Raw genomic sequence first — 14,098 nt, 5'->3', positions numbered from 1 at the left:
TAATACTGAAGTACCTTTGGGTTTTGGAAAATAAATCTTCTCTGATTGGGTTTTTGTCACTTGCAAAAGAAAAAATTGTAACTGATATGGACCATTAACAAATCAACAAACACGAACTGGGAAAATATATGCATACAAATGGCAAATACTTAAAATTTCTAATATATATAAAGAACTGTAAAAGACATAAAAAAGAAAATTATATATTTTTAATAGACTGGACATACAGATAGTCATTGAATTAATACATGAAGAAATACAGATATGAAAAATGCTCTTTTGAAAAATTGAAGAGGAGGGGATACTTACAAATTAATTCTATTAGCCAGTATTACCTTCATACCAAAACTGGATAAAGAAACAAAAGCAACAACAAAAACACTACAGACCGATGTCTCCAAGAAAAATACATGTGAAAGTCCAGATCAAAATACTAGCGAATTGAATACATCAACACATTAAAAAGGTCATTCACTATGATCAAGGGGGGTTTATTTCAGAGATTCAAGGATGGCTCAACACATGCACATCAATAAATGTGATATGTTACATCAACATAATAAAGGACAAAAATCATATGACCATCTCAATGTACACAGAAAAAGCATTTGATAAAATTTAACATTTCTTCATGATAAAAACTCCCAGCAAATTATGTATAGCAGGAAGATATCTCGACACCATAGAGGCCATAAATGACAAATGCACAGCTAACATCATACTGAAAAAGGAAAAGTTGAAAGCTTTTTCTCTGAGTGAAGGAGCAAGCAAAGGATGTCCTCTATCACCACTTTTATTTGACATGGAACTTGAAGTTTTAGCCAGAGCAAGTAGGCAAGAGAAAAAATAAAGGGCATCTAAATTGGAAAAATAAGGAAGTCAAATTGTACTTGTGTGCAGTGGACATGATCTTACATATAGCAAAATCAAAAGATTCCACCCCAAATCGTCTAGAACTGATAAACAAATTCAGTAAAGTGGCTGGATACAAATCAACATACAAAAAAATAAAATAAAATAAAATAAAAAAAACAGTACCATTTCTCTACAGAAACAACGAACTACAAAAAAAGAAATCATAAAAGCAGTCCCACTTACAATACCTACAGCTACAAAAAAAAAAAATATATATATATATATATATATATATATATATATATATATATAAATCAAGGAATAAGTTTAACCAAGTATTTGAAAGATCTCTGCAATGAATGCTATAAAGCTCTGATGAAAGAGACAAAAAGGGACATTAAAAAATGGAAACATTCCATGTTATGTATTGGAACAATTAATATAGTTGAAATGACCATATTACCCAAAGGGATCTACAGATTCAATGCAAATCCTATGAAAATATCAATGGCATTCATCACAGAAAAAGAAAAAAAGTCCTAAAATTCATAAGGAACCACAAAAGACCCTGAATAGTGAAAGTAATCCTAAGCAAAATGAACAAAGCTGGAGGTGTCACACTACCTTGCTTCAAAATATACTTCAAAGGTAAAATAATCAAAGTTGAATAATGCTGGCATAGAAACAGATACATGGACCAATGGAACAGAATAGATAATCCAGAAATAAATCCAGGTATTGACAACCAACTGTTTTTTGACTAAGGTTTCATGAACATACATTGGGGGAAGGACAGTCTCTTTAATAAATGGTGCTGGGAAAGCTGGATATCCATATGCGGAAAAAAGAAATTAGGTCCCTATCTTTCTTTATATAACAAAAAAACTAAAACTGTTTTATATACCTGAGTGTAATACCTGAAACTATAAAACTACTAAACTAGAACATACGGGAAACAATCCAAGACATTTGTTTGGGGGCAAATTTTAAGGAAATAGCATCTAAAGCACAGGCAACACAAGCGATAATAGGTAAATTGTATTGTATCAAGATAAAAGGTTTCTCCACAGCAAAAGAAAGAATCAAAGAGTGAAGTGGTGACCAGCAGAATGGGACTGTATATTTTTAAGTTATTCATTCAAGAAGGGATTAATATACAGAATATACAATTAATTTGGACAACTCGAATACTAATAATCTAATTAAAAGTTGAACAAATGACCTGAATAGACATTTCTCAAAAGAAAACATACAAATGGCAAATAGGTATATAAAAAGTGCTCAGCATCACTAATCATAAAGGAAATGCAAATCAATACCACAATGAGTTATTACCTCACGCTTGTTAGAGTGGCTATTATCAAAAAGACTAAAAATAACAAATGCTAGAGGATGGGGAGAAAAGGGGCATCTTAAACATTGTTAGTGGAAATGTAAATTAGTATAGCCCCTATGGAAAACAGTGTGTAGGTTTCTCAAAAATGAGAAATAAAACTATCATATGATCCAGCAACCCCACAGCTGGATGCTTATCCAAAGGAAAGGAAATTAGCATACCCAAAGATAGCTGAGCTGCCATGTTTATCGCAGCATTATTCACAATTGCCAAGATACAGAATCAAGCTTGGTGTCCATCAACAAATGAATGGATAAAGGAAATGTGGTATATATACACAATGGAATACTACTCAGCAATGAAAAACAATGAATTCCTGTCATTTGCAGCAATGTGGATAAGCCTGGAAGACATTTTGTTAAGTGAAATATGTTAGTCACAGAAAGATAAACTCCACATATGCTCATTTATATACGGAAGCTAAAAAGTCAAAAACAAAAACAAAAAGTTGAACTTGTAGAAGTAAAGAGTAGAACTGTGGTTACTATAGACTGGGAAGGGAAAGGGAGGGTGGGATAGAAAGACATTGGTTAATGGTAACACCAACAAAGCCAGAGAGGAAAAATATGTTCCAGTGGTGTATGACAGTACTAGGCATCTATAATTAACGATAATTTATTGTATGTTTTCAAATGGCAAAAAGAGAGGAGCTCAAATCTCTTCACCACAAAAAGATTATAGTTTGTGATGATGTATGTGCTAAATATCTTGACAGATCATCACAAATTATATAAATGTATTAAAATAGAACTCTGGATCCCATAAATATATACAATCGATACATGTCAATTAATAAATAAATGCCTTTAAATATTTTTTTCATTAAAAAGATATTGTAAATCATTTTATCTGTCAGTTCTTTTCTTTGATCCAACTAGGAACCTGAAAAAATAGAAAGGGCAAATAAACACAGATGGGAAAACTGAGAGTATTGAATAGACATGGTAAGATATTTATACCTAAGTCTATGGAATTTAATTAATGAATATTTCCCTATGCTGCTTTTGAAATATCACTGTGGTGACTTGCCCGAGTCCCATTCATGGATGAATGACTTATGGTAGAGCTGCCAGCAGAGGGACCTTAGCTGTTAGCCCCCTGTTGGAATTTCCATGGCTAAAGTGACCTGTCTCGCCTATGGCTATGCCACTTACCTGGGGCAACCTGCAATCTAATCCATTGATTAGTGAAAAATGGGGTTATAAGGGCCCAACTTCTCACCTTAAGACAGGATGAAATGGAAGGGTCATTTCAGATTCAGAACTCTCTATAGGATTGGTTGAGACCTCATTAGCATGACTTCCATCCAGTCATGCTTCACTCTCTTACTTCACAAGTGTTCACCCTGAGAACAATGCCTAATACACTTCTATCATCTTAGAGCTGACTTCCTAGACAACAAAATCATAAGCATTAATGCTAGGAGTTGTCTGAGAAAGCAGATATTAGGATTGGATCTGAGAGCTGAGGCACACATTACTAGTTGGAATGGGGACCTCATCACTAGTACCAGCAAAACACTGATAACCCCTGGCTGTTTGTATTGACCTAGCATAGTGTAATTGTGTAAGAGTGCAATATATCAGGCATTTCAGGAATATAGGGAAAATGGTAACTAAAAAGTACGGACAAATTGGATGGTTATTATTAAGCTTGATTGCTACTCTATAAAAATAATAATAAAAAGCTGAAATGATTCATTGGTTATCAAAAGCTAAATGTCTATGAAGACATTAAAAATTTCAGAGGTTGCCAAGGTTTGAGGGAGGAAGGAACGAGTATATAGAACATAGGATGCTTTGGTCAGTGACACTATTTGTTATGATACTATAATGGTGGATACATGGTCATATACATTTGTCCAAGACCAAATAATGTAAACTACTATTAGCGAATACTAATGGCAAATATGGACTTTGGGTGATGATGTCACAGGTTCATCAGCTGTAACAAATGTACCACTCCAGTGTGTGATGTAAGCAGTGGAGGACCCCATTCGTGTGTGGTCAGGGGTTATATGAAACTCTGTTTTTTCCACTCAATTTTGCTATGAACCTAATATTTCCAAAAAATTTTCTATTTTAAAAGGTTATGAAATAAAAATGTTTTAAAGGCTAAGTATAACAGACAGAGGTGTCCTTATTAGTACAGTGAGTGGCTCATATTACCCAAAGTAATTAGGGGAAAAAAGGCTAGAGGCCAAGTTTAAGACATCATGGTAAGAGCAACTGAGCTTCAAAGGAGGTTAAACTCCCAACATTTGCAGGTTGTCTATGCCATAGTTAAGCCTCTGTGTCAAAAGAATGGATCCCTGGTATATGGGATACGGACACTTCACATGCATGTGAAAAAGAGAAGACTATTGGTTTACATTCTTGCAAGAGGGCTGTGTGTTTCCTTTCTTGTCCTCCGTCGTTGAAGAAATCTGGACTGGCTGTACATCCCATGGCACATAACACTGTCCATTGTGTCAATGATTTCATGTTAATCTGACTGAATGTACAAGAAATAGCTGATATATTAGGATCTCTGTAAGATACATATGGTCCTAGGGATAGGAGAGAAAGCATAAACAATTAGATGTCCATCAAGTAAGTAAATCCTTTAGCTATAAATGTCTTGGAACATTCTACAACATTTTATATTTAGTAAAGAAAAAAAAAAGATTACATCTTTCATCTCTCACAATGATGCACAACTATTGGTTTTGAGTTATAGAGGAAGCATATTTCACACCTGGGAATTCTTCTTTCACTCAACATCATAAGTTGCACAAAACGCTGTCATATCTGAGTGTGATCCACTACAGGAAAAGTGTGTTTAGGCATGTTCAGGTTGTTATGTAAATAGCTTCGGTCTTGAACTATGTGATCTCTCATATACCACGTGATCTCTATAGTATTAATTTGAAATATTAGTAGTTTTTAAAGATGCCATGCACCAGTCTTGGCACACCCCGATTCATGAAGTATAATGCAGAAATCAGAAATACTGGAGCATGCCCATGTATGTTCAGTAGAGAATTTTATTTCTTTTGGAAAACCGCTGTTGGAATAATACTGGCTCCTGGAACAGATGAAGAGTCTCACGAAGGGACACAAATTTACCATATAAGAAATATTCTCAGTCATGGTCTGGAAAAAATTCTTATACAAGATGGAAATTGTATGTCAAGAATAGAGCATACCGGGTTGTACTTGTGGACAGTGGCAAATAGTTGCCCTGCTAACTCCTGATTTGGAAGTGAAAGGATTGGAAAATTAATAGCAAAAATATCATCTAGGTGAATATGATGGGCTTATGGGAATCGGAAAACAGTGTGAATACTTTTTCATCTATTATTGCCCACTATAATGGGCAACCTCTGAAACAGAAAAAACAAACAAACAAAACAAATAAAAAAACATGGAAGAGCGGCTAAACAACTGTAGACAACATAACATGAAAAGTTAATGTCAGGTAGAGTCTGTTATCAAACACACCAGTGATGGTGTGACACTCATGAATGTGATACTCATGAATATTTTAGCCATGATTGTAAGGATGGAGGCCATGAATGACATTACAGCATGGGCTCTAATTAACAAGGCTGACCCAGCTGTGCCTGTGGCAGGATGCAACTTCCTCCAAACTAGTACAATTCCTCAGGGAGACAAACTAGCTACTTAGCGGCAGCAAGTTGATGACATTGGGCCTGCTCTAGGTATATGGGTCAATAATTTATTCTGACAGCTACAGATAAATATTCTGGGATAGGTTTGCCTTTTATGCCCCAAGTATGCATTCAGGGATGGATTGATATGAGACCTGATGGATAGATTTTGGATGTGCTGTCCCCACCAAAACTCATGTGAAAATCTGATCTCCAATGTGGCAGTGCTGGAAGCTGTTTCAGACATGGAGGCAGATCCCTCACGAATGTATTAATGCTCTCCGTGGATGGGGGATTAATAAGTGAATTGCTGCTCTATTACTTCCCACGAGAGCTGGTTGTTTAAAAAGACCCTGGCACCTCCAATCTCTCTTTCTTGCTTCCTCTTGCCATGTGATCTGCTTGTACCTGCCACTTTCCACCATGAGTAGAAGCAGCCTGTGGCCCATGCCAGATGCAACTATCCCAGAATCGTAAGCCAAATAAACCTCTGTTCTTTATAAATGACCCAGTCTCAGGTAATTCTGTTATAGAAACACAAAACGGACTAAAACAAGGGCTTAAAAATTTCTCCCTCTTGTCCAAACTTAGGTTAATCCTAAGTGGCAACCAAGCTTCAAGACACCCAGCAAGACCTTCTGAGACCTTGAGTGAGACCACAGTGCAGCCCATCTTTTCTCTAAGTCCAACCCATCTTTCTTTCATATCCATTCTCTAGCATTAATCTTAAGTGCACGATCTAAATAATTGTCTGCTGAACTGATGTCCATTTCAGAGTTTGGTTCCCAGAGAACCCAATCTGGGAGAAATAAAATTAATAGTAAAAATCTCAACAAAATGACTTCATTATAAAATGTAAATTAGATTAAGGAAATATATATGTATTTAGAGATAAGGACAAAGAGGGGAAGGGGGACAGTTGGAAAAAACAAAGAATAAGGAATGGGTATACAACTCACAATGTTAAGATTCAAATTTATCTTTGGAGAATTCATGGGTCAAAGGCGAAAAAGACAATTATATAGCATAGGAAGCAAACATTTCTTAATACTTAAATCTCATAGAGTTATCAAATGGTATGTCATAATGGGATGTATCTCTCAGTAAAACCACTTGCTGAAGTAGAATTCATAACAATGTAACTTTAGTTCTGTAGAACATAAGGGTGTTATGTTTTCATGTTCTTGTGTGTAACAAAATATTTTTTACAAATGAAAATATTCTGACATTATAAATTTTTAAAAAGACAATGATGTCATGGACAACTAAGTTCTTCATCTTTCATGCAATATTTAAAATATAAAATTTTCTTAATTTTTATAAATAAGAGATGGGCATAAAACAGGTCTAATAGATTTAGACCTGAATACATAGAGTGTTGGGTTGTTTTGTAATTTATAATGAATACATATCTGTTAATTTGGGGAAATAAATTGGAATTGATGACCCTTTAGCTTCAGTAGTCTTATCAATAATACATACATGAATATAGAGTGGGAGAAAGGAAAGAAAGGAAGAAGGAAGGAAGGAAAGAAAGAAGGAAGAAAGATGATGGACAAATAGATATTCATCTATGAAAAAAAGTTTAGTCAAATGTGCAACAACATGGACAAAGATCCACATGGTAGGACATAGAAATGTCCATTATTATTGGTCTCTAAGAATATTACTGAATTTACAAAAACTAGTTTGGTGAAATAACAGTGGAAAGCATGAGACTGCAGAAGACTGTATTGGCATATATATGATGAAAGGATAATTAGGGATACAGATTTTTTTTCAGAATAGCCTCAGTGAAACAGAAAGTCAGAAGTATATTTATCCAAATATATTGGAAATTGCAGAGAAACATGTCTGAATTTAAGTGGACTTTAAATTTTTGCAAATATGAACAGTAAGAAAGGAATCCAGCTTATAAAAATAAACTTTATGCCTATCAGCTTCTCTGCACTCATCCACTAGGGAAAGAAAAACAAGAATGTGAGGGGATTTCTACAGGTGTAGACATAATTACAAGGATATTAGGTATGGATAAACCCAGGAGGGCTGACTTAAAACCTTCTCTGTCCCTCCTGGTTTTGGCTAGTGACTCGGAAATCCCTGTTCTATGTTCATAACTACAACTCCTTCTCCACATATTCATTAGGGAACATTAAAATTGGTGGCTAGAGGCTTTCTTTACCAATAAGAACTCAATAAATTTATATCATATCCCCAAATGCTACAGACCTTGCTATGAGTTTTGCTGGGAGAAGAGCACACAAACTTTGTCTCAGACAGACCGCAGAAGAAGAGCATGTGCATGGCAGAGACAAAAGAGAAGTGTGAAAAGCTACCCTAGAGAGGTCCCATAGCATTATTCTGACCGATGTCCTTGGCAACAAATGCAACAGAGTTGATTACATTAACTGGGTGCTGTTAGAGAGAATCCATATGGAAAGCAGAGGCATGCAGAACACAGAACCTGGAGGATCGAAACTGGAATCCCTGGAGAAGAGTTGACAGGTGATGAGACAAAGTGGTTTGGAGAACTGACAATACTCTTCAGGTGTCTGGTAAGAGCAAATCCAGCTCCCAACAACAATTGTGGAGTAAGTCCGACTATTCCCATGTTTACCCCATAATTTTTCATAACCAGCTTTTCTGATAACAATCACTCCATCCAATTAACCAGGTACTGACATGTTAGCCCCCTGCCATCCTGCTACATGCAACTGTCAGGTAATCTTCACGTGTCAGCTTTACTGAAACGTGGTAATTCTTTACTCTCGAATATGTCACACACTGAGATGGCTCTGAAAGGATTCTTTTTCTGATTAGCTTTAGAGAAGAAAAACAAGAAAAAATCTCTGGCCTTATTAGAAAGATTCAGTGACCCACAGATGAGTTTTATAGAATTAAGAATCAGGGAGCAAACTTGTGAAAAATTACAATACTAGTGGACTGACTAGTTTGCACCCAAAATATGTTTATTTGACACAGGCTTCCTGCCACTCAACGAACACTGCTGGCTTGGTCATTTCCCTTGAGGTTTAAAAGCATTAACCACAGCTGCTGCCTAAATGACTGGCATATTTTGTGACCTTCAGTATGTGCTTAGGTGATTCATGAGCTTGCTGAAATAAGCAGCTTTATTGAATAATCTGGGAAAGAACAAAATAATCTAACTATCATATTATAGAATCAAAATCATTTTTCTAATGTATAGCCTGAATATTTCTTGCTTTGAAATACGTAATTTTTAAAAAGTGATGATTTTTATCTGAGATCTTGTATATAAACCATAAGATCCCATGTTCTCAGAAAATTCAGTCACCGGTGAAAATAAGAATGGAGTAAAGTTTCTTCAGTTATTCCATAGGCCTCTTCTGAATCATTTCCGGCATTTCCAAATCTTTCCTTTGTCTTGCCTGTCTACTTTTATATTTCACTCTTGATAAGAAATTTGTCTTTTCACACCTTGATTTTCTTCAAAATCCTTAGGCCTGAACTTACAAAACAACAAAACATTCCAGATTACTTATTTTTGTAAAGGACTAAGCAGCCTATATTTACCACTCTCATGCTTTGATAACGCGGAACAGTTAAAGATTAGGAAACTGTCCTCTGTTCTGGCTAAGCTACCCATTTTTCCATTTTACTATATCTGTAGCTCATCAGAATGAATCCTCTTACACAATGAAATGCTGATGAACATTTTCTTATATCCTAGCAAGTCTTCCTCTTTATGTATTCTGTAAAGTATATTTCAGAATCAAGTATTTTAAGCACACAAACATTTTAAGTATTTCAGCTGTTGGAAATATAGAAACAAAAAATACAGTTGCACAATAGAAATTTAAAACATGGCAAGGTGCTTTGTCCCAGATCCACAAAATTACATGGATTTGAATTGTCTTTTCTAAAATAATCCCTGCATATTCTTTAGGAACGGCATCCAGTCTTACGTAGATATGGAAGACATGAGTAGATACAGATACACAAATATATACGCTCCCAGGTATCAGTTTTTTCTATCTCTATTCTCTTTCGTAGGAAGTGTTACACTAATACACAGGTCAGAGTATGAGAATTTGTTGGTCTGATCACATGTTCCTGATTTAAAGACAATTGGGAATAATAAAGTAATAGAAGAGTAGCTGAAATATGAGATAGAGATAGATTCATGTAACTGTGTTTAAAAAGCAATTAGCAAATAAAATAAAGACTTTTTTATTTTTCCCCCCACAGGTCTGGCAAAAACTTTACTGAGAGGACAGTAGTTTAACTCCTTACCCAGTTGATATTGTTGGTTCTAATGCTGTGAGCCACATGAATGTAATGCTCATTTATGGCACGGTGCTTGTGGATGCCATTCCTTAAACCAGTGACGTGTATCTATGTGTCTGTCTTTTCCCATCAATGACATGACTGAGAGGATTATCTGATGTTAGAGATCTAACAAAATCAGAGAGAATAAATATGATGACTTTGGTTCAAAGGAGGAAGTAGAACAGCAACAGTAGCATCGAATAAGGATATTTGGTTTGCAGCAGGAAGTCCAAGGACACTATGACCTTTTCCAACATTACAGTCTTCATGCCTGCTGTGCTGACACTCATAGGGGTCCCAGGCCTGGAGGCTGTGCAGAAGTGGATTGGAATTCCATTCTGTGCCATGTATCACATAGCTATAGTTGGAAATTCCTTGCTTCTGATCATCATCAAATCAGAGCCCAGCCTCCATGAGCCTATGCACATATTCTTAGGCATGCTAGCAGCCACAGACATTGCTCTTGCAAGCAGCATTTTCCCCAAGATGCTTGGTGTCTTCTGGTTTCATATGCCAGAAATCTATTTTGATTCCTGTTTGCTTCAAATGTGGCTCATCCACACATTTCAGGGTATAGAGTCAGGCATTCTGTTGGCGATGGCACTGGACCGTTATGTGGCCATCTGTTATCCTTTAAGACACGCCATCATCTTCACCCACCAGCTGGTCACCCAAATTGGTTCTTTTGCAGTACTCAGGGCTGCCACTCTTGTGGCCCCATGCCTCCTCCTGATAAAGTGCCGGTTTCAATTTTATCACACAACAGTCATCTCCCACTGCTACTGTGAACACATGGCCATTGTGAAACTGGCTGCAGGAGACGTCCAGGTCAACAAAATCTATGGTTTGTTTGTGGCCTTCACTGTTGCAGGGTTTGACCTCATTTTCATCACATTGTCCTATATCCAGATATTTATCACAGTTTTTCGTTTGCCCCAGAAGGAGGCGAGGTTCAAGGCCTTCAATACCTGCATCGCTCACATCTGTGTCTTCCTTCAGTTCTACCTCCTTGCCTTCTTCTCCTTCTTCACACACAGGTTTGGTTCTCATATCCCCCCTTATATCCACATCCTGTTCTCTACCATGTACTTGCTGGTCCCTCCATTTCTCAATCCACTTGTTTATGGTGTAAAGACCAAGCAAATACGCACACATCTGGTAAAAATGTTCTCTTCAAAAAATACACCTTGATTAATACCTTCACAGTTTCCTCTTTGTGCAATAGTAACCATCTCTTAAAATATTATGAAAGAAAACCTGCGTTATTTGAGATCTTTGCTTTCCATTTAATGGGTTATGAAGTTTGCTAGCATCATACCTGAATATCATGTCATCCTATGCCATGAGATCTATCAATAAATGGCATTGTGGATCCTATCTGGAAAATGAATATAAGAAACAAAAAGAGCAAAGTAGTGAATCTATGTTACTTCTTTGTCTTTCACTTTAAGTCCTTGGTTATGTTTCCTCATCTAAGAATCCTATGCATATGTCAGTAAATTTAAATGCTCCAATGCTGGTTGTTCTACAAGTGCTCAGTGGAAACAAGTTGTCAACTCTCTTTGTTTCTTAATGGTTTCAGTCATTTAAAAATTAATCAAAGATAGTATATAGGATCATGTCACCTACAGCCATCTGATCTTTGACCAAGCCTGTACAATGGGGAAGAGACTGCCTCTTCAGCAAATGGTGCTGGTATAACTGGATATCCATATGCAGGAGAATGAAACTAGACCCATACCTCTCACCATGTACTAAAATCAACTCAAAATGGATTAAAGAATTAAATATACACCCTGAAACATAAAACTTCTTAAAGAAAACATAGGAGAAACGCTTCAGGAAGTAGGACTGGACACAGACTTCATGAATATGACCCCCTAAAGCACAGGCAACCAAAGGAAAAATAAACAAATGGGATTATATCAAACTAAAAAGCTTCTGCACAGCAAAAGAAACAATTAACAGAATTAAAAGACAACCAAGAGAGTGGGAGAAAATATTTGCAAAATATGCATCTGACAAAGGATTAATATCCAGAATATACAAGGAACTGAAAAAACTTTGCAACAATAAAACATGTAACTCAATTAAAAAATGGGTAAAGGAACTAAATAGGAGTTTCTCAAAGGAAGATATACGAATGGTCAACAGACACATAAAAAATTTCTCAGCATGACTCAACATTTGGGAAATGCAAATCAAAACCACACTGAGATACCATCTCACCCCAGTGAGGATGACTAATATCCTTGATGAATATAGATGCAAAAATCCTCAATAACATAGTAGCTAACAGATTACAGCAACACATATGCAAAATTATACACCATGATCAAGTGGGATTCATCCCAGGGATGCAAAGTTGATTCAACATACACAAATCAATAAATGTTATACACCATATCAATAAAATCAGGCACAAGGACTATAGGATCATCTCTATAGGTGCTGAAAAAGCATTTGATAAAATTCAACACTCATCCATGATAAAGACTCTCTATAAGTTAGGTATAGATGGAAAGTATCTCAACATAATTAAAGCCATATATGATAAACCCACTGCAAATATCATCTTGAAGGAGGAAATGCTGAAAGCTTTTCATTTATGAACAGGAACTAGACAAGGATGCCCACCGTCACCACTCCTATCCAACATAGTGTTGGAAGTACTAGCCAGAACAATCAGAGAAGAGAAGGAAATAAAGGGCATCCAAATTGGAAATTATGAGATCAAACTGTCCCTCTTTGCAGATGACATGATCCTATGTATCGAACAGCCTGAAGTCTCTAAAAAAAAGATAAGAAAAACTCTTGGAAGGCCAGCTCCATGGCTCACTCAGGGAAGTGTGGCACTGGTAGCGCAGAGGCTGCCTGTTCAGATCCTATATAGGGATGGCCAGTGTAATCTCTGGCTGAGCATGGTGCAGACAACACCATGCTGAGGGTTGAGATCCCCTTACTGGTAAAAAAATTTTAAAAAATTTTTTAAAAAGTCTTGGAGTTGATAAATGATTTCAGCAAACTAGCAGGATACAAAATCAACACACAAAAATCATTAGCATTTCTATTCTCCAACAGTAAACATTAAGAAAGAGAAATCAAGAAAGCTTGCCCATTTACAACAGCCACCACAAAAATAAAATACTTAGGAATAAAGTTAACTAAGAATGTGAAAAATATTTATGAAAAGAATTACAAACTACGGTTGAGAGAAATTAAAGAGGACACAAGAAGATGGAAAGATATCCCATGCTCTTGGATTGGGAAAATTAACATTGTGAAAATATCCATCCTACCCAAAGTGATATACAAATTCAATGCAATCCCCATGAAATTTCCGATGACATTTTTCTCAGAAATGGAAAAAACTGTCCAGACATTTATATGGAATAATGAAAGACCATGCATAGCCAAAGCAATTCTGAGCAAAAAAATAAAGTGAGAGGCATAACACTACCTGACTTTAAACTATACTACAAAGGTATAATAACCAAAAACAGCATGGTACTGGCATAAAAACAGACACATTGATCAATGGAATAGAATAGAGAATCCCGAACAAAACTTACACACCTACAGCCATTTGATATGTGAAAAAGGCACCAAGGCTATACACTGGGGAAGAGACTGACTCTTCAGCAAATAGTGCTTTGATAACTGGATATCCATATGCAGGAGAATGAAACTAGACCCATACTTCTCACCATATACTAAAATCAACTCAAAATGGATTAACGAATTAAATATGCACCCTGAAATAATAAAACTTCTTTAAAAAACAAAGGAGAAACACTTCAGGACATAGGACTGTGCACAGACTTCATGAATATGACCCCATAAGACTGAGAAACCAAACGAAAAATAAACAAATGGGATTATAC

The 14,098-nt window shown here is 36.1% G+C and overlaps 1 protein-coding gene across 1 annotated transcript; it reads left to right on the top strand.

Moving 5' to 3' along the window:
* The first annotated feature begins 10,454 nt into the window (after window positions 1-10,454).
* Window positions 10,455-11,405, top strand: LOC134376333 (olfactory receptor 52A1). Its single transcript, XM_063094920.1, has one exon. It carries the CDS (start codon window positions 10,455-10,457, stop codon window positions 11,403-11,405), a length of 951 nt encoding a protein of 316 aa, XP_062950990.1.
* Window positions 11,406-14,098: the final 2,693 nt, after the last annotated feature.

This window comes from Cynocephalus volans, chromosome 4 (genome assembly GCF_027409185.1).
Source record: "Cynocephalus volans isolate mCynVol1 chromosome 4, mCynVol1.pri, whole genome shotgun sequence".
Classification (NCBI taxonomy): Eukaryota; Metazoa; Chordata; class Mammalia; order Dermoptera; family Cynocephalidae; genus Cynocephalus; species Cynocephalus volans.
This window is presented reverse-complemented; position numbering and strand designations above follow the sequence as displayed.